This window comes from Balearica regulorum, chromosome 30 (assembly GCF_011004875.1).
Source record: "Balearica regulorum gibbericeps isolate bBalReg1 chromosome 30, bBalReg1.pri, whole genome shotgun sequence".
NCBI classification, from domain to species: domain Eukaryota; kingdom Metazoa; phylum Chordata; class Aves; order Gruiformes; family Gruidae; genus Balearica; species Balearica regulorum.
The window spans coordinates 526,039-545,194 of record NC_046213.1 but is presented as its reverse complement, the minus strand read 5'-3'; the positions used below and the strand labels follow the sequence as shown (position 1 = coordinate 545,194).

The following is a 19,156-nucleotide window of genomic DNA, read 5'->3' as shown; positions in this document are numbered from 1 at the left end:
GGGGGCGGGGCGAAGGAAAGGGGGCGGGGCGATGGGGCTGTGGGCGGGGCTAAGGGGAGGGGCGGGGCGATATTTACATAAATCTATAAAACCGAGACCGAAACCCCCATAAACACACGAATTAAACACCGGGGCCGTGAACTGTCGCCTCGCCGCCGGTTACGAATAATTTTTTGGGGGGGGCGGCAGGTGCGTCGACGCCTTAACGAACGTCTTAACGACCGGCGGATGGGTAATTAGGGAGGCGCACGGAAAACGAGAGACGTCTTAACGTTTAAAATTAATAACGAGTCGCCTTAACGAACGGCCCGGCGGGTGAATCCATCGGGATCCGGCCGCGTTAAGGAGTCGTGAAGGAAAATTAAATAAACGACGAGTTACAAACGAGAATTCAGCGGCGTTAACGAGCTGAACGAGCCGAGGCCGGGCAGGGGGTCCCGGTTACGAATCCCCGGCGTTACCGTCGAGCCGCGAGTCCTTCGGCGCGGCGTCCCCCCGCCGCCTCGTCCTCGCTCTCGGCGCGCCGGATGTCGTCCTCGGTGAGGGCGACGGGCCGGAATTTCTCCAGGAATTGGCTCTCGTTCCGGTGGGAGCGGAGCTGGCGGGGGTCCAGGCGGCGCAGCCGGGCCGGCAGCCCCCCGAATTCCTCCTCGTTGATGTCGCAGTCGCGCAACCGGGCCCCCAGCACCCACCAACGCCCCCAGAACCCCACGTCCAAGAGGCGACCGGGCAGCTCCCTCCACCGCGGCCGTAAATGCCGACACCGCGCCAGGTAGAGCGCCGCGTCGTCGGCGTGGGGGTCTTCGTAAACCACCGCCAAGAAGAGGAAGTTGCGGTAACGTAACCGGCCGGCTTCGCGACGCCGCAGCAGGCGTTGGACGTGTCGGTCGGCGGAAGGGCTGCGTGTGCCGGGGGAGAGGAGCAGGAGCGTCCCGGCCGCTTCCACCGTCGCCGCTTCGAAGGATTCGGCGCTGGGGACGGCGGCGGCGCAGGCGATCGCTCCCGCCAACCCCGCCAGGGAACCGGCCGCCGCACCGGGACGGCGACGAGCCCCCAGCGCCGCCTCCCGCGCCGCCGACGCGTAGTCCTGCAGCAGCGCCCGCCACCAGCGCCCTGCGGAACCGTCAGCTGGGGCGGGGGCACCCCGGGACCCCCCCGGGACCCTCTGGGACCCCCCTGAGACCCTCTGGAACCTCCTGGGACCCCCCGGGACCCTCTGGGTCAGCCCCGGGACCCCTCTGGGACCCTCCTGGGACCCTCTGGACCCCCCGGGACCCTCCCGGGACCCCCTGGCCCCCCCCGGAACCTCCCCGGGACCCCTCCCACCCCACCCCCCATTGACCCCTGATACTCCCCCCCTGCTCTGAGCCGCCCCCCCGGGACCCCCCACCCGACCCGGGCACGGGGGGCTGCCCCCCAATTCCTCCCCCCCGCCCCGAGTGAGTGGTCCTGGCTGCCTCCCCCCCCCCCAAAGCAGCCGGGGGGGCCGAGCAGGCCCCGGGACCCCCCCCCAGCCCCAGGGGTGCCCCCCCCGCCCCAGGCCCAGCCCCCCCGGGGTCCCCATCGCCCCCGGCCCCCCCGGCCCCCCCCTCACCGATCCGACTCTCCGCGAGGCGCCCCCAGAGGCCTCGGCCCCCCCCGACCGCCGCCGCCGCCATAACCGGAAGCGGCTCCCGCCGGGACGGACCCAGCGACGGACCGGGCGGAACCATCGCGGCGGGAGGGGGGGGCGGAACCACAGCGGCGGGGACCGGGGCTGGGGGGGGAGCCGGAGCGGGACGGACCGGGCGGAACCATCGCGGGCTGCGCGGAGGGGGGGGGGGGGCGGAGAACCACGTCGGCGGAGCCGGGCGGTGAGCGGGGACCGGGAGCGGGGGGGGGGGGAACCGGGAGCGGGGGGTCCCGAACAACCGCGGTGCGTTTTGTCCCGGCAGCGAGAGGCTCCGCCATGGCCGCCCCCGGCGAGCTCCGGTTTCAGGGTGAGTCTCAGCGGGGCCTGTCCGTACCCTCGGCCGGGGAACCCCGGCCCTGAGCCCCGGGCGGCACCTCGGGGGGGTCCCGGTGGCCCCGTTCCACATCCCGGCAGGGTTGGGGGGTCCCGGTGCCCCCGGTCCGTGTCCCGGTGGGGTTGAGGAGCCCAAATGACCCCGGTCCGGCGGGGTTGGGGGTTCCCGGTGCCCCCGGTCCGTGTCCCAGAAGGGTTGGGGGGTCCCGGTACTCCCGGTCCGGCGGGGTGGGGGGTCCCGGTGCCCCCGTTCCACATCCCGGTAGGGTTGGGGGGGGTCCCGGTGCCCCCGGTCCGGCAGGGTTAGGGGTTCCCGGTGCCCCCGGTCCGTGTCCCGGTAGGGTGTGGGGGGAGTTCCCGGTGCCCCCGTTCCACATCCCGGCAGGCCGGGGGGTTCCTGCCCCCCCTCGCCCCCCGCAGAGTTCGAGGCAGCGGCTGAGCTGCTCTCGGCCACCCCCGACGCCACGACCCCCCGCGCCGGCGAACAGCGGCCCGGCCACGCCGCGGTGGACGTGGAGCCCGAGGACGCCGAACCCCCGGGGGACGACAGCGACCGGACGGAGGTGAAGGGGGGGACGGGGACACCGGGACCCCCACGCCGCCCCCCCAGCCCTGCCCGCGGGCAACGGGCCCTAACGGAGCCCCCCACCCCCCGCAGCTGCTGGGCGGGCAGAGGCAGCCGCGGAGCTTCTGGACCTTCGAGTACTACCAGGCCTTCTTCGACGTGGACACCCAGCAGGTAACGGCGCGCGCCGGCGCCGGAACCGGCACAACCGGTAACGGTCAGCGCCGGCTGAGGCTCTGCCCGCCCCCCCCCCTGCTCCCCGGCAGGTGCTGGAGAGGATCAAGGGTTCGGTGACGCCGTTACCGGGGAAGAACTTTGTGCGTCACCGTCTGCGCAACAACCCCGACCTGTACGGTGAGCGTCGGGCGGCCGGCGCCGTCCCGGTGCGGAGCGCGGTGCCGGCGGCTCCTGGCTGACGGCGCGTCCCCGTCCCCAGGCCCGTTCTGGATCTGCGCCACGCTGGTCTTCGCCCTGGCCGTCAGCGGGAACCTCTCCCACCTGACGGAGAAGCGAACGTCCCCCGCGTACCGCTACAGCCCCCACTTCCACACCGGTGAGCGGCTGGAGGGCGCCGGCACCGCGGAGCCGGGGTGGGGGGTTCTGCGAGCGGTACGGTGCCCCCGGCCGTGCCAAAACCCCGCTTTGCGTCGTCCCCCCAGTCACCATCGCCGCCACCCTCATCTACTGCTACGCCTGGCTGGTGCCGCTGGCGCTGTGGGGGTTCCTGCGGTGGCGGCAGAGCCGCGGTGCCGGCGCCTACACGTTCCTGGAAACCGTCTGCGTCTACGGCTACTCGCTCTCCGCCTACGTCCCCGCCGCGGTGAGCGCCGGGGAGGTGGGGGGGGGGGGTTCCCCGGGGTTCCCCGACGGGGCGGGGGTGACGCGCCGTTGTCCCCGCAGGTGCTGTGGCTGATCCCGGCCGCCTGGCTGCAGTGGCTGCTGCTGGCCGTGGCCGCGCTGCTCTCGGCGTCGGTGCTGGCCCTCACCTTCTGGCCGCTGGTCCGCGCCGACGGACGGGCAACCGCGCTGGCCGTGGTGGCCGCCGTCGTCTCCCTGCACGCCCTCCTCGCCGTTGGCTGCAAGGTACCGGCTGGCGGTGGCAACCGGGGGGGGTCCCGTGGGCTCCGCGTCCGCCCCGGTGACCCCCCCGTGGGTTTTCTCCCCCCCCCCCAGCTCTACTTTTACCAGCAGCCGCCGAGCGCCGGCCCGGCCCCTTCGCCGCCGCACACCACGCCGGGAGCCGAGGGGCTGCGCAGCCGCGTGCCGCAACTCCCCGGCGTCAACGTCTCCCTGCCGGGCACCCACCCCGCACGGTGAGGTGGGGTGTGGGGGGGGGGGGAACAACACGACGACCCCCCCGGCCGTGCCACCGAGCCCCTCGGAAGGACGCGGTGCCCCTTGGTGCCGCGGCGGACCCCGGCTCCGCTCAGCCGCCAGCTGGTTTCTATGCAAACTGACCCAAATAAACCCCACCCTGCGCCGGCTCCTGCCTGGGGAGTGTGTGGGGGGGAGCCCCAAAACCACCCCACGGGGTGGCGGGGGGGTCCCCGGGGGGGGGGGGGGGGTCTGCGCCGAAGCCGGGGCGCGGCTGTGGAAGCAGCGGGTGGCCGCGATCCTTCGAAACCCTCCCGTTTATTCAGTACTACAGCCGAAAAAAACAGCAGATCCGCTACTCCTACCGCGACGGCCCGGCGAGGGGCCGCACGCACCCCCCGCCCCGGCACAGGGGGGGTCCCCGCCGCGCCCCTCGGGGCTGCCGGTGGGGGGGGGGAACGGGAGAATGGAGGGTCCAGGCGCCGACCCCGGCCGCGCCGAGGAGCCCTGCCTGCCCCCGCGGGCCGCGCCGGGGCCAAAAGAGGAGCTTTTGGTACATTCAGCCTTCCCCCGTCCCCGTGCGGGGCGTCCCCCCCACCCCGAGCTCCCCGGCTGTTACGGAAGACGGCACGCGGGGCTGCTGGCGGCTCCGGTCTTTCTTTAAAAAAAAAAAAAAAACCAAAACCCCCCAAAAAAACCCCAAGAAGAACACCACCCACCCCACCCCCACCCCCCCCAAAAAAAAAACAACCCAAAAAAAGAAAAATCAACCCCATCCGGGTCCGGTGGCGGGCGGAGCATGGGCTGGGCGGCTTCGTCTATCGTAGGAGGGTCAAAAATCCTCCTGGGCGGCCCCCGCCGCGGGCCGGGGGGGTCTGCGACGGGTGTTTTTGGTTTTCCTGGCGCTGGCAGTCCCGGGGGGGGGAGCCCCTTAGCTCCCGTAGTGCATCGTGTTGGTGGTGATGGACATGGGGGAGGCCATGGAGATGGCGGGGCCCCCCATGGTGAACTGGCTGTTGAGGGGGTAGTGGGTGCTGGAGCCGGCGCCGCTCTGGCCGCTGGAGGAGCCTGGGGGAGAGGTGGGGGGTGGGGTGGGGGGGTCAGGGGGGGCTCCCGGGAGGGCGCCGGGGCTGGGGGCCGGCGGGGTGGGGGGTTACCTTGGACGATGCCCGTGCTCATGATGGAGCCCATCCTGGAGTGAGTGTGGTTCACGATGCCGGTGTTGGCTGCGGGAAGGGGGGGGGGAGCGGGGTGAGGTTTTGGGGGGGTGGGGGGGGGATGCTGGGACCCCCCCCCACAGCCCCCCCCCCCCTTCCCAGCGCTCACCTAAAGGAATCAGGTTGTTGTGGCCGACGTTGGAGCCGCCGGCGATAACGCTGCTGAGGTCGTACGCCGCGGGCATGCCTGCGCCGGCGAGAGGGCGGAGGGGGGGGTCAGGTAACGCCGTACCCCCCCAGCCGGGGGTTTTGGCGTCGCCGATGGGGGGGGATTGCCCCCCCCCCGAGCCCCCCCCCAGGTACCCACCGGCCACGGCCATCCCCGTGCTCATGTTGTAGGTGCTGCCCGTGTTCCACATGTTCTCCGACGGGGAGGTGTAGTGGGAGCCGGGGGGGGGCGAGGGGGTCGTCCCCGTGTACCTGGGGTGGGGGGGACGGACGCGAGTGAGGCCTGGGGGGGGTCACCGGGGCCCCCCCAGCCCCCCCCGAGCCCCCCGGCCCCACCTGAAGAAGGGGTTTTTCAGGTCGAGGAGGTTGCTGGACTTGGAGCCGGTCTGGTCCACCTGGGCCACGATGCTGATGTCATAGCTCTGTCTGGGGGGGGACGCGGGCCGTGAGACCCCCAAATTGCACCCGGAGAGGGGGCGGGGGGGGGGTTGGGTCGCTCTGGCCACCCCCCTTCCCCGTGGAGCACCGGGAACGGCATCTGGGCCGTGGCCATCCCCGCCGCGAGCTATAAATACGGCACCGAAACTGGGGCAGGGCCCCCCCCCCCAGCTACCGAGGGACCGCGGCAAAACCAGATCGCGGCCGGCGTAACCCAAACCGGGACAGCGGCTCCGGCAAGGGCCCGGCCCCCCCCTTTCCCCGTGCCCCCCCCTTTCCCCGTGCCCCCCCCTTTCCCCGTGCCCCCCCCCCCCACCTCTTGTTGGCGATGAGGAGGCAAGTCCCTGAGAGCGTGTCGCCGGCTTTGGCGAAGAGCGGCGACTGGAAGAGGCACCGGACCTGGTACCAGTGGGTCAGCGGTTCGGTGGGGGCCGTCGAGAGCCACACCGTCATTCTGGGGGGGGGGGGAAGAAAAGAAAAAAAAAAAAAAAGAGAAATAAGGGGTTTGGGGGGGGGGGGGTGAGGCACGGCCCCGGCCCCCCCTCGGCTCCCCCACGGCGCGTACATGGAGCCGATGAAGGCGACGTCGAACCAGAAGGCCAAGCCGTGCACCAGCCCCGAGTGCAGCATGTGGAACTTGAAGGGGATTTCTATCCTGGAAGGCAAAGCCAGACCATCACCGGGGGCGTTTCCAGCCCCCCCCCCCAGCACCCTGGGGTGCCCGAAGGCTTTGGGGTGCCCGGGCCGGGTCCCTCGCGGCTGCCACCCACCTGTGCAAGTCGCCTTCTTTGGCTTCTAAGAAATTCACGGTGTATTTGACCGATTTGGCCATTAAAATCCTGATATCAAAAGTGTCCTGGAGGAAGACGGGGGGGGGAAGCGGGGTCAGCAGCTGGGCTCCCCCCCCCCACACCCCTGGAGCCCCCCCAGAGCCCCCCCGGATGATTTCGGGGCCGCTCACCACCACGGGCTGCCTGAAATACTCGTCCACGGCCGCCCCTCGGAGCGCGGAGAGGTCGACGCCGTGGAAGGACGGCTGATACCTGCGGGAGGGGACGGGCACACGTGAGGGGGGGACGGCTCTGGCCCCCCCAGACCCCTCCCGGGGGTCAGGATTGTTCCCCCCGGCCCTTCCCGGGGGCCGGACTCACCAGAAATTGGCCTTGGTGAACTGCTCCATGTAGAGCTGCTCGTCCGTGAACGGGGCCAAGTGGACGTCGCCGATCGTCGGGAACATGTTCCCTGCGCCGGGGAAGGCGGGGTTGGGCCGGGGGGCGGCCGGCAGAGCGAGAACGAACCCCCCCCGGATACCGGCAACCCTCCGTCTCTACCGGGGAAGCCTCCCGGCGCCCCTCCCGGCACTCACCGCTCGGTTTCAGGTACTTTTTGGCGTGGAGGTAACTCTCCAGCATCCGCTCGTTGAAGAGCATGTAGCCCATGGGCTCGGAGATGATGATGTCCACCTGCTCGGGCAGCGAGACCTCCTCCACCTTCCCCGGGATCACCACGATCCGGTCCGTCAGGTTGTTGCTTTTCACCAAAACCTGCCGCGGGAAACACCGGGGGGGGGGGGGGGGGGGGGGATGTTCAGGGGGGGAGAGGAGAAGCACCGCGGTTTGGGGAAACCACCCCACCCCGAGTGGGTAAAGCCCCGAATTGCGCCGGCGCCACGGTCCCAGTGCCGCCATCCCAGTGATACTGGGTCGTACTGGGGCAGGGGTACGGCTCAAACCGGGTACGGGGGTCGGCGTGAGACCGCCCAGCTCGGTAAAGCCACGAGCTGCCCGGCTGCCGGCACCGGGGTCGCTCACCTCCGCGTGCTGGGCCATGGTGCTGGCTTCCACCGCGTAGATCTTCCTCGCTCCAGCCTGCGCCGCGAAGAAGGAGAGGATGCCGGAGCCGCAACCCACGTCCAGGACGATCTGGGGAGGGAGACGGCGAGGAGACGGTGAACCACCGGCACCCGCTCTGGAGCCGGGGACGGGCCGCGGGGGCTCCCATCCCGCCCCGCTCCCGGCATCACCACACCGGAGCCGGGATCGGGGTCCCTCGGCTCCGGTCTGGGGCACGGGGAGACCCAGGGACCCCGAGATTTGGATTCCTGAGGCGGCAGCACCGGCACGGCCCAACCGGGGCAGGGAAACGGCCCCCCACCGCAGCGCCGATTGCCGGCAGAGCAAACGGGCTCCGGAGAAGGAACTAACTCCGGCAAGTCGTTACCCACCCCCTAGAAGCGCTCATTAGAAGCTCCTGTAACGACTGGCCCGCCCAGAGCCGGCTCCCCTTGGCAGGGCAAACCTCGGCGCTGCGCCGAACCGTGCCGGGGAACCACGGCGGCTCCAAGGGCTCGGCCCCGGCTGCTTCCCGGTGCCGTGGGGAAGCACGGGATTAAGAGTGCCCAAATCCTCTTTGATCCTATATATAACCCCCCGATTAGGGGATCAGCGGTGACGGTGCGGGGTGCCGGCGGCACGCGGCTCTTGGCCACCGTCCCTCCTCCCACCGGCCGTGTTTTTTGAGGAGATGGTGAAAACAAAGTCGGGAAAGCACCGGAACAGATTAAAAACAGGGGAAAAAGGGAGAAAAGGCCAAAACTCAAGGTGCCTCTTCCCGCCCCGGTGGGTAATTACCCCCCCGGCCCAGCAATCCGGCAGCAGGAGCCGGAACCAGACACCAAACCGAGGCACGTTTCACCAAAACTATGGTAGCGGCCGGCGCCCGGCTGACCTTGTCTTTGAAGTCGCTGTGGTTCTGCAGGATGGCTCGCTGGTAGGTGCCCGTCCGGACGTAGTCCTGCATCATGTTCTGCTGCTGGGACAGGTACCCGTAGAACTGGGAGGGGGGACAGACGGGACGCCGATGTCACCGAGGACGCCGTTACCGAATCCGCGCCGGTGACGGTGCCCGGCCGGGGCCGTCGCTCACCTGGAAGTACTGCACGGCCGAGGATTCCTCCGTCCGCTCGCTGAAGACCGACCGTTCCGTGTTGTGGCCGCGGCAGTTTTTCAGGATGTTGTAAAAGGAACAGAAATCTGGAGAAAGAGGGAAGGGGGGTTGAACCGGGGGGACGGGACGGGACGCAGGAGGGTCCGGGGCGGGGGACGCACCGGTGGGGGTGGCGAACTGGACGAGGACGCTGTTGCAGCCCAGCGTGATGATGAAGGACTGTTTGCCCACGCGGCTGCACTCGGTCTCGCGGGACACGGAGCACTTGAACACGCAAACGTCTTCATCTGCGGGGGGCAAAGAGAGAGAGAACGGGGGGGGTGAGAGCCGGGAACCCCCCCCCCCCACCAGCTCCACCGAGCGGCTGCCAAACCCACACCCCTCTCCCTCACGGTAGACGGATGCCGAGGGACCGGGAGAAACGTCGTTAGCCTAATTAACCTCCGCGGCACGGCGGGGGGGGACACAAACCCCCCCGCACGCGGCCAAGGGGGTGCGCGGTATCAGCCAGAAATACACGTCGGTGCCCATCACTGCCAGGGCGGGGGGCAGCCGGATCCGTGGGGACCCCCCGGCCCCGGTGAAGCCGAGCGACGCCGCGAGGAAGGACGAGGCGAAACGGACCGAGCTGCCGGTGGCCAAACCGGGATCGGCACCGGCCTCCCGCCACCCGCGTCACGGCGTTCCCTCGTTAGCCGCTTTGAAGCCGGGGAGCGGCGAGCGGGTAATTAGCACCTCCAGCCAGCGCTGCCGTCCTCACGCGGTGCCCCGCCGGAAAAACCAAACGAGCCGCTGCGGCAAAACCTGTTCTTCTCCAGCATCTCGCTGCCGGCCCCTCTCGCCCTGGCAGCGCCGGCCACGCTCCCGGCACGTCGCCGCTCCAGACCGGCCACGCGGTGCGTTAAGTCGCCCGATTAATTCAGAGTGACGAGAGGGAAACGAGCCGGGGGCGTGGGGGGGCACTTCCAGCCCCAAAGGAGACTCCGGCAGCACCCACACCGAGCCCGGCGCTGCCGGCGGCGCCGCTCGGCAAAGCCATTAAATGCAAATTCCCGCCAGCCGCGTTAATCAGGCTGTCAGCCCGGGCCTCCGGGTTCTTTGTGGCCGATAAAAAAGGGCCGGCAGATGTGCCGGCGGCCGCCCCGGCGCTGAAAGGGCAGCGAGAGACCCCCGGCCCCGGCCACACAAAGGCTTTTCTGGCAAATGCCTGGAAAAGGGAGACGATGCCGGGAAGGGGAGACAGCGGGGGGGGGGAGCTGGACGCTGGCCGGGGCAACGAGCCGGCGGCGGGATGCGGCGAGGGACGGAGAAGCCACGGAGCCGGCACACGGACAGCCCTCGGCGCCCACCAAAAACCGAAATAACCTCCGGGCTCCGTGGAAAGCTTCGCTCTCGGCGCTGGAAAGTCGCTTAAAAACCTTATTTCTGGTCTGAGGGGAGCGGGTCCGGCTCCCCGCCGGCGTCCCCTCTCCTCCCGGCTGAGCCGCGGTGAAGCTTCAGCAGCCGGTGGGGAAACACCGGGCCGAGAAAACACCAGGCCGGCACCGAGGCAGGACGAGCTGCAGGCTCAGGGACGAGCCAGCCCCGCGTGCCTCAGTTTCCCCTGCCCCGTCCCACCGCGGACAAGGTCTCCTCCAAAGCCGGCACAAGACGGGGCCGCTGCGCCGCACGTTAATTACTTGAACCCATCAATTAATTTCACCGGAACGTGTCGTTAGCGGGGAGGGCAGGGGGTCGGGGTGTTATTTCCCCCCCCCCAGCGATGGTGTGGCCATAAAGCCGACATCTCCACCGGTAATCGTACGGAAAGCGGCCAGGCGCAGAGGACGGGCAGACTCCGGCAGCACCGCGCCGGCACCGGCGTATTCCCAAGCTTCACCGGGCACAAAGCGCAGGAGCCGCCGGATTCGGGAAAGGGAGCAAAAAGGGGGAAAAGAAAGAAAGAAAGAAAGGGGGGGGGATAAAAAAATAAAACACAACAGAAAAAGGGAAAAAAAAAAACCCACGATTCTTGCACGAAGACAAAGAAAACTGGGCTCCGACACCGCGCCCGGCGAACGGACCCCCCGTTACTTCGCCAGCGGCCGCCGGAGAGACCCCCCGGGACGGGGCGGCCGCGGTGGCACCGGGAAGGTCACCGAATTCGGGCTCTTTCAGGCCGGGGGGGGGCAGGAACCAACTTTCCGCAGCCTCCGGCAAACGCCGGCTGGGACGGGGGACCCCCCGCCGGCCGAGCCCCCCCCCCCCCGGCTGCCGCTGCCCTTCCCACGGCGGGTGGGGGGACGGTGCTGGGACCCCCCCAAACCCCCGGAGTCCCCCCCGGGCTCCATCGGGCCCCCCCAGCACCCTCCACCCACCCGGGGGGGCGCAGAGCCCCCTCCCCCCCCCCCCCCGCAGCCCCCTTGGGTGCCCCCCCCCAACCCCGCACCCCCAAACCCTCCTGAGCCCCCCACGTCCCCGCACCCCCCACCCCTTCTGTCCGCCCAGCCCCCCCCGGCCCCCCATGCCCCCTCACACCCCTCCCCCCCCCCAAACCCCCTCCCCCCCTCACACCCCCCTCCCCTCCCCTCCCCCCAGGCCCCCCTTCCCCCCCCCCCCCCAGCCCGCACTCACGGCCGTAGAGCGCCAGGCCGGCGCTGTCGGGGCCGGTGCGGACCTCGAGGCGCAGCGGCTGCTGCTCCTGGTGCCGCTGGATCTCGCCGTTGGCGTCCCCGATGGTGAGGAGCCGCACGCCGGGGAACACCGACACCGCGGCCATCTTGGAGCCGCCGCCGCCCCCCCCCCCGCCCCCGCCCGCGCCGATGGACACGCCCAGGCCCCGCCCCTCCGGCCCCGCTGGCCACGCCCCCACCGCAGGCCACGCCCCCACCGCGGGCAGGGAGAAGGAACGGCGCCCCCTGGCGGCCCGGCGGCCGCGCTGCCAACGGGGAGCGGGAACGGGGGGAAACGGGAAAAAGGGGGAAAAGGGGGGAAAAACGGGAAAGGGGAAACGGGAAAAAGGGGGGAAAAGAGGGAAAAACAGGGAAGGGGAAACGGGAAAAAGGGGGAAAAACAGGGAAGGGGAAACGGGAAAAAGGGGGAAAAACAGGGAAGGGGGAAAAGGGGGGGAAATGGGGGGAAACGGGGGGAAATGGGGGGGGAAACGGGGGGGAAATGGGGGGAAATGGGGAAATGGGGGGGAAATGGGGGAGAAACGGGGGGGAAATGGGGGGGAATGGGGGGAAACGGGGGAAATGGGGGGAAATGGGGGAAAGGGGGGAAAGGGGGGAATGGGGGGAAAGGGGGGGAAAGGGGGGAAAGGGGGGGAAAGGGGGGGAAAGGGGGGGAAAGGGGGGGAAAGGGGGGGAAAGGGGGGGAAAGGGGGGGAAAGGGGGGGAAAGGGGGGGAAAGGGGGGAAAGGGGGGGAAAGGGGGGGAAGGGAAACGGGAAAAAGGGGAAAAAGGGGGAAAGGGAGAAAAACGGGAAAGGGGAAACGGGAAAAAGGGAGAAAAATGGGAAAGGGGAAACGGGAAAAAGGGGGAAAAAGGGGGAAGGGGCGAAAAACGGGGAAAGGGGGGAAAGGGGGGAAAAACAGGAAAGGGAACAGGAAAAAAAAATGGGAAAGGGGAAACGGGAAGAAAATGGGAAAGGGAAAAAAAACAAGGAAAGGGGAAATGGGGGAATGGGAAAAAAACAGGAAACAGGAAACACCTGGAAACACCAGGAAACGGGAAAGGGGGAAAGGCAGTAGAACCAGGAAACACTGGGAAACAGGAAAGGGGAAACAGGAAAAAAATGGGAAAGGGGAAACGGGGAAAAAACGGGAAAGGGAAAAAACTGGGAAAAGGGGGGAACGGGAAAAGGGCACCAGGAACCGGCACTGGGCACCAGGGGAAGGGCACGAGGAAAAGGAAACCGGGCACCGGGGAAAGGGAAACCGGGCAAAGGGCACCGCGTACCCCGACCGGCACCGGGCAAAGCACCAGGAACCGGGTACCGGCACCACGGAGTGCCGCCGGCACCGGGGCCCAGGCACCAGGAAGGGCAGGGGAACCGGGCAGAGCACCGGGCTCTGGTACCGGTAACGGCACAGCACACCGGCACCGGGAACCAGGGGGGACACAGCACCCACGTCCTGCGCCGGCACCAAACACCTTTATTGTAACCGGAGCCGGCTCCGGCGGTGGAGACGCCGCGGCACAGAGTCACCGCGGTTTGGGAGTGCCGAGCGCCCAGCCCGGCTCTGCTGCGGTGCGAGGAGGAGGAGGAGGAGGAGGGTCCTTGGCCGGTTCTGGTGCCGAACCGCTGGCGGTGCGTTGGCACCTCTCCCATGCCGGGGGCTCCAGGAAGCCCCCGGCACGTCCCCCAGCCGGTGGGGTACCGCGGGGCGCCGGCGCCTCGCCAACCTCGACGTCACGCGGCCCCTTCCCTCGCGGTCGTGCCGGGGGCTCCTCGTGCTCCCCGGTAAAAGGAGGAGCCAGGCTCCGGTGCCGCGGCGAGCGCCGGCAGAGATGGCAACGCTGGGGCTCACGCCAAGGACCTGAAGGTGCTGAAGTGGGGTGCGGCAGGGGGGGACGCCAGGGCCGTGCCGGTGCCGGTGCCGTCTGCCGGCTGCGCGTTCTTGCGGGGAGGGAGAGGCGGGAGTGAGCCGGGATGAGGGTGGACCCGAAGCCGCCCCCCGCGTCCCCCACTCACCACGCCGACGGCGTAGGCGCAGTTGTCATAGGAAAGCTCTGCCGAAAAAAGAAAAAGGCGGGGGGCCGTCGCTGGGGTGCCGGGGGAAGCGGCACCGCCCCGGCGCGGGGGGGGTCTGGGCCTTACCCGTGGTGGGGTACCGCGTTTCCGTCCAGCAAGACGCCTCCTGCCTGCGAAAACAAAGGCGGTGGCAGCGCGGCGGGCAGGGGCGCCCGCGGGCAGGGAGGAAGCAGCGGGGAGCCCCACGCCGCGGCTCAGCCGGGGGGTCCTGGGGGGGCGATTTAGCCGCAGAGGCGCCGGCTCCGGCCGCTCTCACCTCTTTGCCCGCCGTCTCCCTGCCTCGACTGGTGAGAGAGAGAAGAGAGACGGGTGGAGGCGCAGGAAGGGATTCGCCTGACGGCACCGGCACCCCCGAGGCTGCACCGAACCACGTGCCACCGCGGCAGGGAGCCGCGAGGTGCCAACCCCCGTCGGCACAGCCGGCACACCCCGGTTACAAACCCCTGCCGGGCACGGCCACACCGGTGAGAACCCCCACGCCCCACGCACCTCGCCAGGCCGCAACCGCCGCCACCGCCAGCACCAGCAGCACCAGGACAGCCGCGCCGACGGCAACTGGGAGGAGCCAGGAGCGATCTGGAAGGGGAGAGAGGGTGGGGGGTCACCCGCAGGGAAACCCCCGGCGCGGCCGCAGAGAGTCACTGGGAAGAAGCCACCGGCGCTGCCGCGGAGCCGGGCAGTTTGCCGTGCCGGTACCTTGCCGCAGAGTCATGGAGGTCGGCAGAGGCCGGCCGGTCGGCGCGGCGGTGGGGGGATGGCAGGCGGCGTCACTTGAGGCTGGGGAGAAACACGCCAGGTTTGGGTCGGCGGCGTTCCCGGCGCTCCCCAGCCGTCGGAGCTGCGCCCCGGCGGGACCCGTCGCGGCTCTGCCCCCACCCGCCGCCCGCACCGTTCACCACGATCTCCGTGCTGAATGCCGACATCTGCCAGGCGCTGCCGTTGTAACTCCGGTACCGGCACCGGTAGCACCGGGAGGTCGCGGTAGCCCCATCCAGGGTAAAATCAACCTTGTTCTGGTCCTGCTCGGCGGAGACGCTCTGCGCGGGGACACCGGCGCCCACCGCAAAGAGATCGAAGGTGCTGCCGGCGTACCTCCGCGGGGCGAAGCAGGTGATTTTCGGGGGACCCTCGTCCCCTTGGGAGAGGACCCCGAGCGGCGACGGGGAGAGCCTCGGCGCTACCACGGCTCCTGGGAGAGAGAGACGGTGAGCGGGGAGCCGGATCCGACCGTCAAACGACCGGCGCGGCGGCAAATTCCAGTTCGGTCAAAGCCAAAGTCGGGCGGAGGAGAGGAAAAACGTACCCAACGCGAGGAGGAGAAGCTTCAGCCTCATCATCCTCCGGGGTCTGGATCAGGGACGGCTCCGCCACGGAGACCCCGTGGCGCAGGAGCCCGGCGCTGAAAAGAAGAAGGAGGATTTTGCTCAAGTTGAGGTTTCATCACCCAGGAAGGAAATGACAGAGTGTCCCTGAGTACAAATCGGGGTGAGCCTTCCCCTCCCTCGGTTACACAAAAAAAGGCTTTTTTCCACCCAATAACCAGGCGTGAACTCAGCTTTGCGTAAAACCGGCTCCTCTGCCGCCGGGCGTCATTTCCCAGTGTTGGCTCTTTAATTATCACAACGATATCGTTAAATAAAAGAGGAGTAAACAGGGCGTAACGAGGTGTCGCTCCGGATCGACGCCCGGCCGGGACCCTCACCCGGACCCTCGGCGCGGCGCGACGGCTCCAAACGGCTCCCGCGGTTTTTCTCCGGCGCATCCGGCTCCCAGCGCGCAGGAGTCGCCGATTCTGGAGTCGCCGATCCCAAGGGAAGCTTGTCCCGGCTGTGTCCCCCAAAACTCCTTGCGCACCCCCAGCCCCGGGAGGGGGGCGCGAGAGGCAGAATCCACAGCTCCACACCGGCTACGGCGGAAAATTAACCCTACCGCAACCAAAACCGGCACAGCCGCCGTTTCCCCAGCAGCGCGAGGCCGAGCCCCGGCGCTGAGCCAGTGCCCTGGGTGGGGAGCAGCCCTGCACCCCGACATTGCTCACAGAGCCGCCCCACAATGTGCCACCCGGCCCCTGAAAACTACCCCGAAACCTCTCAAATCTGCCCCCCCGCCACCTAAATCTGTCCTAAGGCGTTCAAACACCCCAAAAATCTGCCCCTGGGGCATCCAAATCCTCCTCAGGGCTTCCCAAATCTGCACCAGACCCCCAAATATGCACCAGCCCCCTCAAAAACTGCCCCAGGGCCCCCCCAAACCGCACCTAACCACCTAAATTTGCCCCAAGACCACCCAAACCTGCCCCAAGACACCCCAAATCTGCATCAAACCACCTAAATCTGGTCCAGGGCCTCCCAAATCTGCACCAGACCCCTAAACCTGCCCTAAGACCCCCCAAATCTGCTCCCAACCACCTAAATCTGCCTCAGAACTGTCAAAATCTGCCCCGGGACCCCACAAAACTGTCTCGGGACCCCCCCAAATCTGCACCAAACCACCTAAATCTACCTCAGAACCCCCCAAACCTGCAGCAGACCCCTCCAAAATTGCCCCAGAGGCCCTCAAATCTGCACCTTTACCCCTAAATCTGCCCCGAGACCCCTCAAATCTGCACCTAACCACCTAAATCTGCCCCAGGGCCCCCCAAATCTGCCCCAGGACCCCCAAAAGCGCCCCAGGACCCCCCCCAAATCCGCACCTAACCACCTAAATCCGGCCCAGAACCTCCCAACGCTGCCCCAGACCCCTAAACCTGCCCCAGGACCCCTCAGATCCGCGCCCTACGCCCGGACCCAGCCCGCAGGCCCCGCCGCGGTGCACTGTGGGAGCGCAGCTCCCCTCAGGAGCCGCCATAGCGCCCGCGCTGAGGCGAGACGCTAACGGGGGAGGGCACTACGCCGGGCCGACCAATGAAAAGTTAAGACACGGGGCGTTGGGGGAGATTAACCAATCAGCGAAGAGAATTCCGGGTGGGGAGGCGGGGCAAAGCGGCGGCAGCGAGGACCCCGGGCCGCGGGAGGGCCCCGGCGCTGCCTGAAGCCCCGCCTCGCCGCTCCCGCCTCAGGCGTTCGGTGAAGCCACCCTCTCCGCTGGGTCCTGGCGGCGGCGGGGCGGGGCCTGCCTTAAAGGCGCCGCGCAGGTGAGATGGCGGCGCGGTGGCTGTGGCTGCTGGCGCTCTGGGCCGGGCCCGCCGCCGCTCCGCCGCCGCCCGACGCTGAGGTCACGTTCGTGCTGCCCGCCGGCCGCCGGGAGTGCTTCTACCAGGGCGCTCCCGGGAACGCCTCCCTGGAGGCCGAGTATCAGGTACCGGAGGGGGCGGGGCCAGGGCAGGGGGCGGGGCTGTGGCTGAGGGGCGGGGCTTGTGGCAAATCGGGGGTGGGGAGCGGGCGGGGGGCGTGGTCTGCACCGGAGGGGCGGGGCAGGGGGCGGGGCTGTAGCTGAGGGGCGGGGCTTGTGGCAAAGCGGGGTGGGGAGTGGGGGCGTGGTCTGTGCTGGAGGGGCGTGGTCTGCACCGGAGGGGCGGGGCATGGGGCGGGGCCTGTTACCGGAGGGGCGGGGCCTGTTACCGGGCCGGTACCGGGGGGGGTTGTTGGGGCCCGGGCCGGTAATGGGGAGGTCGGTACGGGCGCTGTACTGGGGGGGGGGGGGTGTCCCCGGTTCCGGGGTGGGGGGCTGAGCCGGGCGGGAGGGAGTCCCCGGTACCGGTGGTCCCCCCGGTGCCGCCATCCCCGGTTCCGGCAGGTGATCGGCGGGGCCGGGCTGGACGTCGACTTCTCCCTGGAGAGTCCGTCGGGGCGGCTGCTGGTCAGCGAGTACCGGCGCTCCGACGGGGCCCACACGTGAGTCCTGCCCGTCCCTGCCCGTCCCCCTGCCCGTCCCTGCCTGTACCTGCCCGTCCCCCTCCCTGTCCCTCCTGCCTGTCCCTGCCTGTCCCCCTGCTCGTCCCTCCTGCCTGTCCCTGTCTGTCCCCCCACCGATCCCCTGCCCACCCCCTCACCCATCTCCTGCCCATCCCTGCCCATCCCTGCCCATCCCTCCTGCCTGTCCCTCCCCATTCCCCCTGCCCATTCCCCCTGCCCATCCCTGCCCGTCCCTGCCCGTCCCTCCTGCCCGTCCCTGCCCGTCCCGCTGACCCGTCTCCCCCCCGCCCAGCGTGGAGCCCACCGAAGCCGGCGACTACAAGCTCTGCTTCGACAACTCCTTCAGCACCATCTCGGAGAAGCTGGTGTTCTTCGAGCTCATCTTCGACAGCGCCCAGGAGGACGAGGAGGAGGAGGAGGAGGAGGAAGGCGATGGCTGGGTGGAGGCGGCCGAACCCGAGGACACGCTGGACGTCAAAATCGAGGACATCAAGGTGGGATCAAGGTCAAGTGCAAGGTCCCTGCGGGGCCGGTGTCTGAACCGGCCGGGGAGGAAGGGATTAGGGAGGAGGAAATGCCGGATACGAGCCGGCAACGTGCGCTGGCGACCCGGAATGCCAACCGGATCCTGGGCGGCACCACCCGGGATTCTGCCCGTCCGCTCCAGTGGGACCCCCAGGATGAGGGGAAAATGGTTTTAAACTGACAAAAAAAGGGGAAATTCAGAGGTGGCAACGGGCAGGGGGGTGCCCCGGCCCCGGGAAGGTTCAAGGTCAGGTTGGACGCGGCTCTGAGCGACCCGATCTCGGTGACGGCGTCCCCGCTCGCGGCAGAGGGTTGTTCCATCCGCCCCGAGCCGTCGGCGCATCCGACCGGCGTCTCCCTTCCCATCCTCAGGAATCCATCGAGACCATGAAGAGCCGCCTGGAACGGAGCATCCAGATGCAAACGCTGCTTCGAGCCTTCGAGGCGCGAGATCGTAACCTGCAGGAGAGCAACCTGGGGCGGGTGAACTTCTGGTCGGCCGTGAACTTGGGCGTGCTGGTGGTGGTGGCTTTCCTCCAGGTCTACATGCTGAAGAGCCTCTTCGAGGACAAGAGGACGGTGCGGACGTAGACGGGGAGCGGGGACACGGGACGCCAGGGGATTCTGCTTCCTGCCGGGACGGTGCCGGAGAAGGGACGCGGTTCCACCCGGCTGCCGCTTCTCCCTCCCGGCGGGGATTAAACCTCCTCGGCTTTCCACCCCGGTGTCCTGGAGCCGCTGCGAACGCCGGGAGAGGGAGGGCAGATGGCAGAAGGAGACGGGCGTAAGGAGCATTAAAACTGGCCGGAAAAGGGAATTTGGGTGGTAAATCTCGCTCCTGCTGCCCGGAAATGGGGACGGGGGGGTGCTGGGGGTGCTGCGTGTTGCTGCATCCCGGCCCCTGGTCAGCTTTTGTGGGACGGGGGGACCGGGGGGTCGGCGGAGCTCAGAGCGGCCGGGGGAGCGTGGCAGGAACCGGTCTCCAGGTGGACAGAAAAAAAAAGAGAAAAGGAAAAGAAAAAACCCCAAACCCCACAATCCACGTTTAGAGAGCTGGGAGCTTCCCCGGGGCGGGGGGGAAGGACAGGACCCCCCCGGAGCCTCCAGCATCTTGGGGTGACCACGCCACCCCCCCCCCCCCAAATCACCCCACCACGAGCACCAGCCAGCTTCCCTCGGCTCCTTCGTTAGCGCTCCGTCCAATTAGGGACTGGGTCCACTCACCGTGTGGCAGAACCGACCCAGCACCGGTGCAGGGCCCGGCCATCGCTCTGCGGCCCCTCCCCCCAAAATCCCTCTTGGCACGACGTCCAGAGCCGGCACGTGCCGGAGCACCGCGTCCCGCTGGAGCTGCCGGCACAACCCCGTGCCGGGAGAAGCACCGGCTGCA

At 68.9% G+C, this 19,156-nt stretch overlaps 5 protein-coding genes across 11 annotated transcripts in view; 2 read left to right on the top strand and 3 right to left on the bottom strand.

The window, feature by feature from the left end:
• YIPF2 (Yip1 domain family member 2) overlaps nucleotides 1–4,052 on the top strand; it is a 42,444-nt gene extending 38,392 nt beyond the window's left edge. For 2 of the 3 annotated variants that reach the window (XM_075738090.1, XM_075738091.1), the window contains exons 2-9: nucleotides 1,934–1,979; nucleotides 2,426–2,568; nucleotides 2,664–2,744; nucleotides 2,837–2,924; nucleotides 3,007–3,123; nucleotides 3,230–3,390; nucleotides 3,471–3,653; nucleotides 3,744–4,052. In XM_075738090.1, coding sequence (XP_075594205.1) covers nucleotides 1,949–1,979; nucleotides 2,426–2,568; nucleotides 2,664–2,744; nucleotides 2,837–2,924; nucleotides 3,007–3,123; nucleotides 3,230–3,390; nucleotides 3,471–3,653; nucleotides 3,744–3,887 — 948 coding nt within the window. In that variant the 5' untranslated portion in view covers nucleotides 1,934–1,948 and the 3' untranslated portion in view covers nucleotides 3,888–4,052. Of the gene's footprint in view, nucleotides 1–1,775; nucleotides 1,854–1,933; nucleotides 1,980–2,425; nucleotides 2,569–2,663; nucleotides 2,745–2,836; nucleotides 2,925–3,006; nucleotides 3,124–3,229; nucleotides 3,391–3,470; nucleotides 3,654–3,743 lie in introns of those variants that run through there. The other variant, XM_075738092.1, reaches the window with a different exon arrangement.
• Nucleotides 268–1,712, bottom strand: TIMM29 (translocase of inner mitochondrial membrane 29). The gene is made up of 2 exons (XM_075738162.1): nucleotides 1,595–1,712; nucleotides 268–1,113 (listed from the first exon to the last, which is right to left on the bottom strand). Exons 1-2 carry the CDS (start codon nucleotides 1,710–1,712, stop codon nucleotides 458–460), a joined length of 774 nt encoding a protein of 257 aa, XP_075594277.1. The 3' UTR covers nucleotides 268–457.
• A 131-nt stretch (nucleotides 4,053–4,183) lies between the features above and the next one.
• On the bottom strand, nucleotides 4,184–11,444 carry CARM1 (coactivator associated arginine methyltransferase 1). The gene is made up of 16 exons (XM_075738077.1): nucleotides 11,267–11,444; nucleotides 8,815–8,940; nucleotides 8,633–8,739; nucleotides 8,435–8,539; nucleotides 7,519–7,629; nucleotides 7,074–7,251; nucleotides 6,859–6,949; nucleotides 6,669–6,750; nucleotides 6,478–6,563; nucleotides 6,273–6,362; nucleotides 6,024–6,161; nucleotides 5,606–5,695; nucleotides 5,409–5,521; nucleotides 5,211–5,288; nucleotides 5,042–5,110; nucleotides 4,184–4,952 (listed from the first exon to the last, which is right to left on the bottom strand). Exons 1-16 carry the CDS (start codon nucleotides 11,409–11,411, stop codon nucleotides 4,816–4,818), a joined length of 1,746 nt encoding a protein of 581 aa, XP_075594192.1. The 5' UTR covers nucleotides 11,412–11,444; the 3' UTR covers nucleotides 4,184–4,815.
• A 1,324-nt stretch (nucleotides 11,445–12,768) lies between these two features.
• Nucleotides 12,769–16,564, bottom strand: C30H19orf38 (chromosome 30 C19orf38 homolog). 4 transcript variants are annotated; one of them, XM_075738114.1, is made up of 10 exons: nucleotides 16,166–16,264; nucleotides 15,090–15,293; nucleotides 14,691–14,786; nucleotides 14,277–14,576; nucleotides 14,084–14,164; nucleotides 13,877–13,963; nucleotides 13,644–13,671; nucleotides 13,454–13,497; nucleotides 13,328–13,365; nucleotides 12,769–13,252 (listed from the first exon to the last, which is right to left on the bottom strand). In XM_075738114.1, exons 3-10 carry the CDS (start codon nucleotides 14,722–14,724, stop codon nucleotides 13,160–13,162), a joined length of 705 nt encoding a protein of 234 aa, XP_075594229.1. In that variant the 5' UTR covers nucleotides 14,725–14,786; nucleotides 15,090–15,293; nucleotides 16,166–16,264; the 3' UTR covers nucleotides 12,769–13,159. The 4 variants fall into 4 exon arrangements, with proteins under 4 accessions (XP_075594229.1, XP_075594228.1, XP_075594230.1 ...); XM_075738113.1 differs by lacking the exon at nucleotides 16,166–16,264 and adding an exon at nucleotides 15,890–16,060 and having other exon boundaries at nucleotides 15,090–15,805; XM_075738115.1 differs by lacking the exons at nucleotides 15,090–15,293; nucleotides 16,166–16,264 and adding an exon at nucleotides 16,432–16,564.
• On the top strand, nucleotides 16,526–18,583 carry TMED1 (transmembrane p24 trafficking protein 1). 2 transcript variants are annotated; one of them, XM_075738118.1, is made up of 4 exons: nucleotides 16,526–16,684; nucleotides 17,123–17,220; nucleotides 17,588–17,735; nucleotides 18,139–18,583. In XM_075738118.1, exons 1-4 carry the CDS (start codon nucleotides 16,526–16,528, stop codon nucleotides 18,355–18,357), a joined length of 624 nt encoding a protein of 207 aa, XP_075594233.1. In that variant the 3' UTR covers nucleotides 18,358–18,583. The 2 variants fall into 2 exon arrangements, with proteins under 2 accessions (XP_075594233.1, XP_075594232.1); XM_075738117.1 differs by having other exon boundaries at nucleotides 17,534–17,735.
• Nucleotides 18,584–19,156: the final 573 nt, after the last annotated feature.

What these genes read in the sequence shown, in the direction of transcription:
- TIMM29 (XM_075738162.1), bottom strand. Translation starts at nt 1,712, where the DNA reads ATGGTTCCGCCCGGTCCGTCGCTGGGTCCGTCCCGGCGGGAGCCGCTT. An exon ending in CCTCGCGGAGAGTCGGATCG is followed by an intron (nt 1,114 to 1,594) that starts GTGAGGGGGGGG and finishes ACGGTTCCGCAG; the next exon opens with GGCGCTGGTGGCGGGCGCTG.
- CARM1 (XM_075738077.1), bottom strand. Translation starts at nt 11,411, where the DNA reads ATGGCCGCGGTGTCGGTGTTCCCCGGCGTGCGGCTCCTCACCATCGGG. An exon ending in CACGGGGATGGCCGTGGCCG is followed by an intron (nt 5,289 to 5,408) that starts GTGGGTACCTGG and finishes TCGCCGGCGCAG; the next exon opens with GCATGCCCGCGGCGTACGAC. An exon ending in GAGCACGGGCATCGTCCAAG is followed by an intron (nt 4,953 to 5,041) that starts GTAACCCCCCAC and finishes CCTCTCCCCCAG; the next exon opens with GCTCCTCCAGCGGCCAGAGC.
- C30H19orf38 (XM_075738115.1), bottom strand. Translation starts at nt 14,724, where the DNA reads ATGATGAGGCTGAAGCTTCTCCTCCTCGCGTTGG. An exon ending in CTCCATGACTCTGCGGCAAG is followed by an intron (nt 13,964 to 14,083) that starts GTACCGGCACGG and finishes CTCCCCTTCCAG; the next exon opens with ATCGCTCCTGGCTCCTCCCA. An exon ending in GCGCCTACGCCGTCGGCGTG is followed by an intron (nt 13,253 to 13,327) that starts GTGAGTGGGGGA and finishes CCTCCCCGCAAG; the next exon opens with AACGCGCAGCCGGCAGACGG.
- TMED1 (XM_075738117.1), top strand. Translation starts at nt 16,526, where the DNA reads ATGGCGGCGCGGTGGCTGTGGCTGCTGGCGCTCTGGGCCGGGCCCGCC. An exon ending in CCCTGGAGGCCGAGTATCAG is followed by an intron (nt 16,685 to 17,122) that starts GTACCGGAGGGG and finishes CGGTTCCGGCAG; the next exon opens with GTGATCGGCGGGGCCGGGCT. An exon ending in CGCTCCGACGGGGCCCACAC is followed by an intron (nt 17,221 to 17,533) that starts GTGAGTCCTGCC and finishes CCCCCCGCCCAG; the next exon opens with CGTGGAGCCCACCGAAGCCG.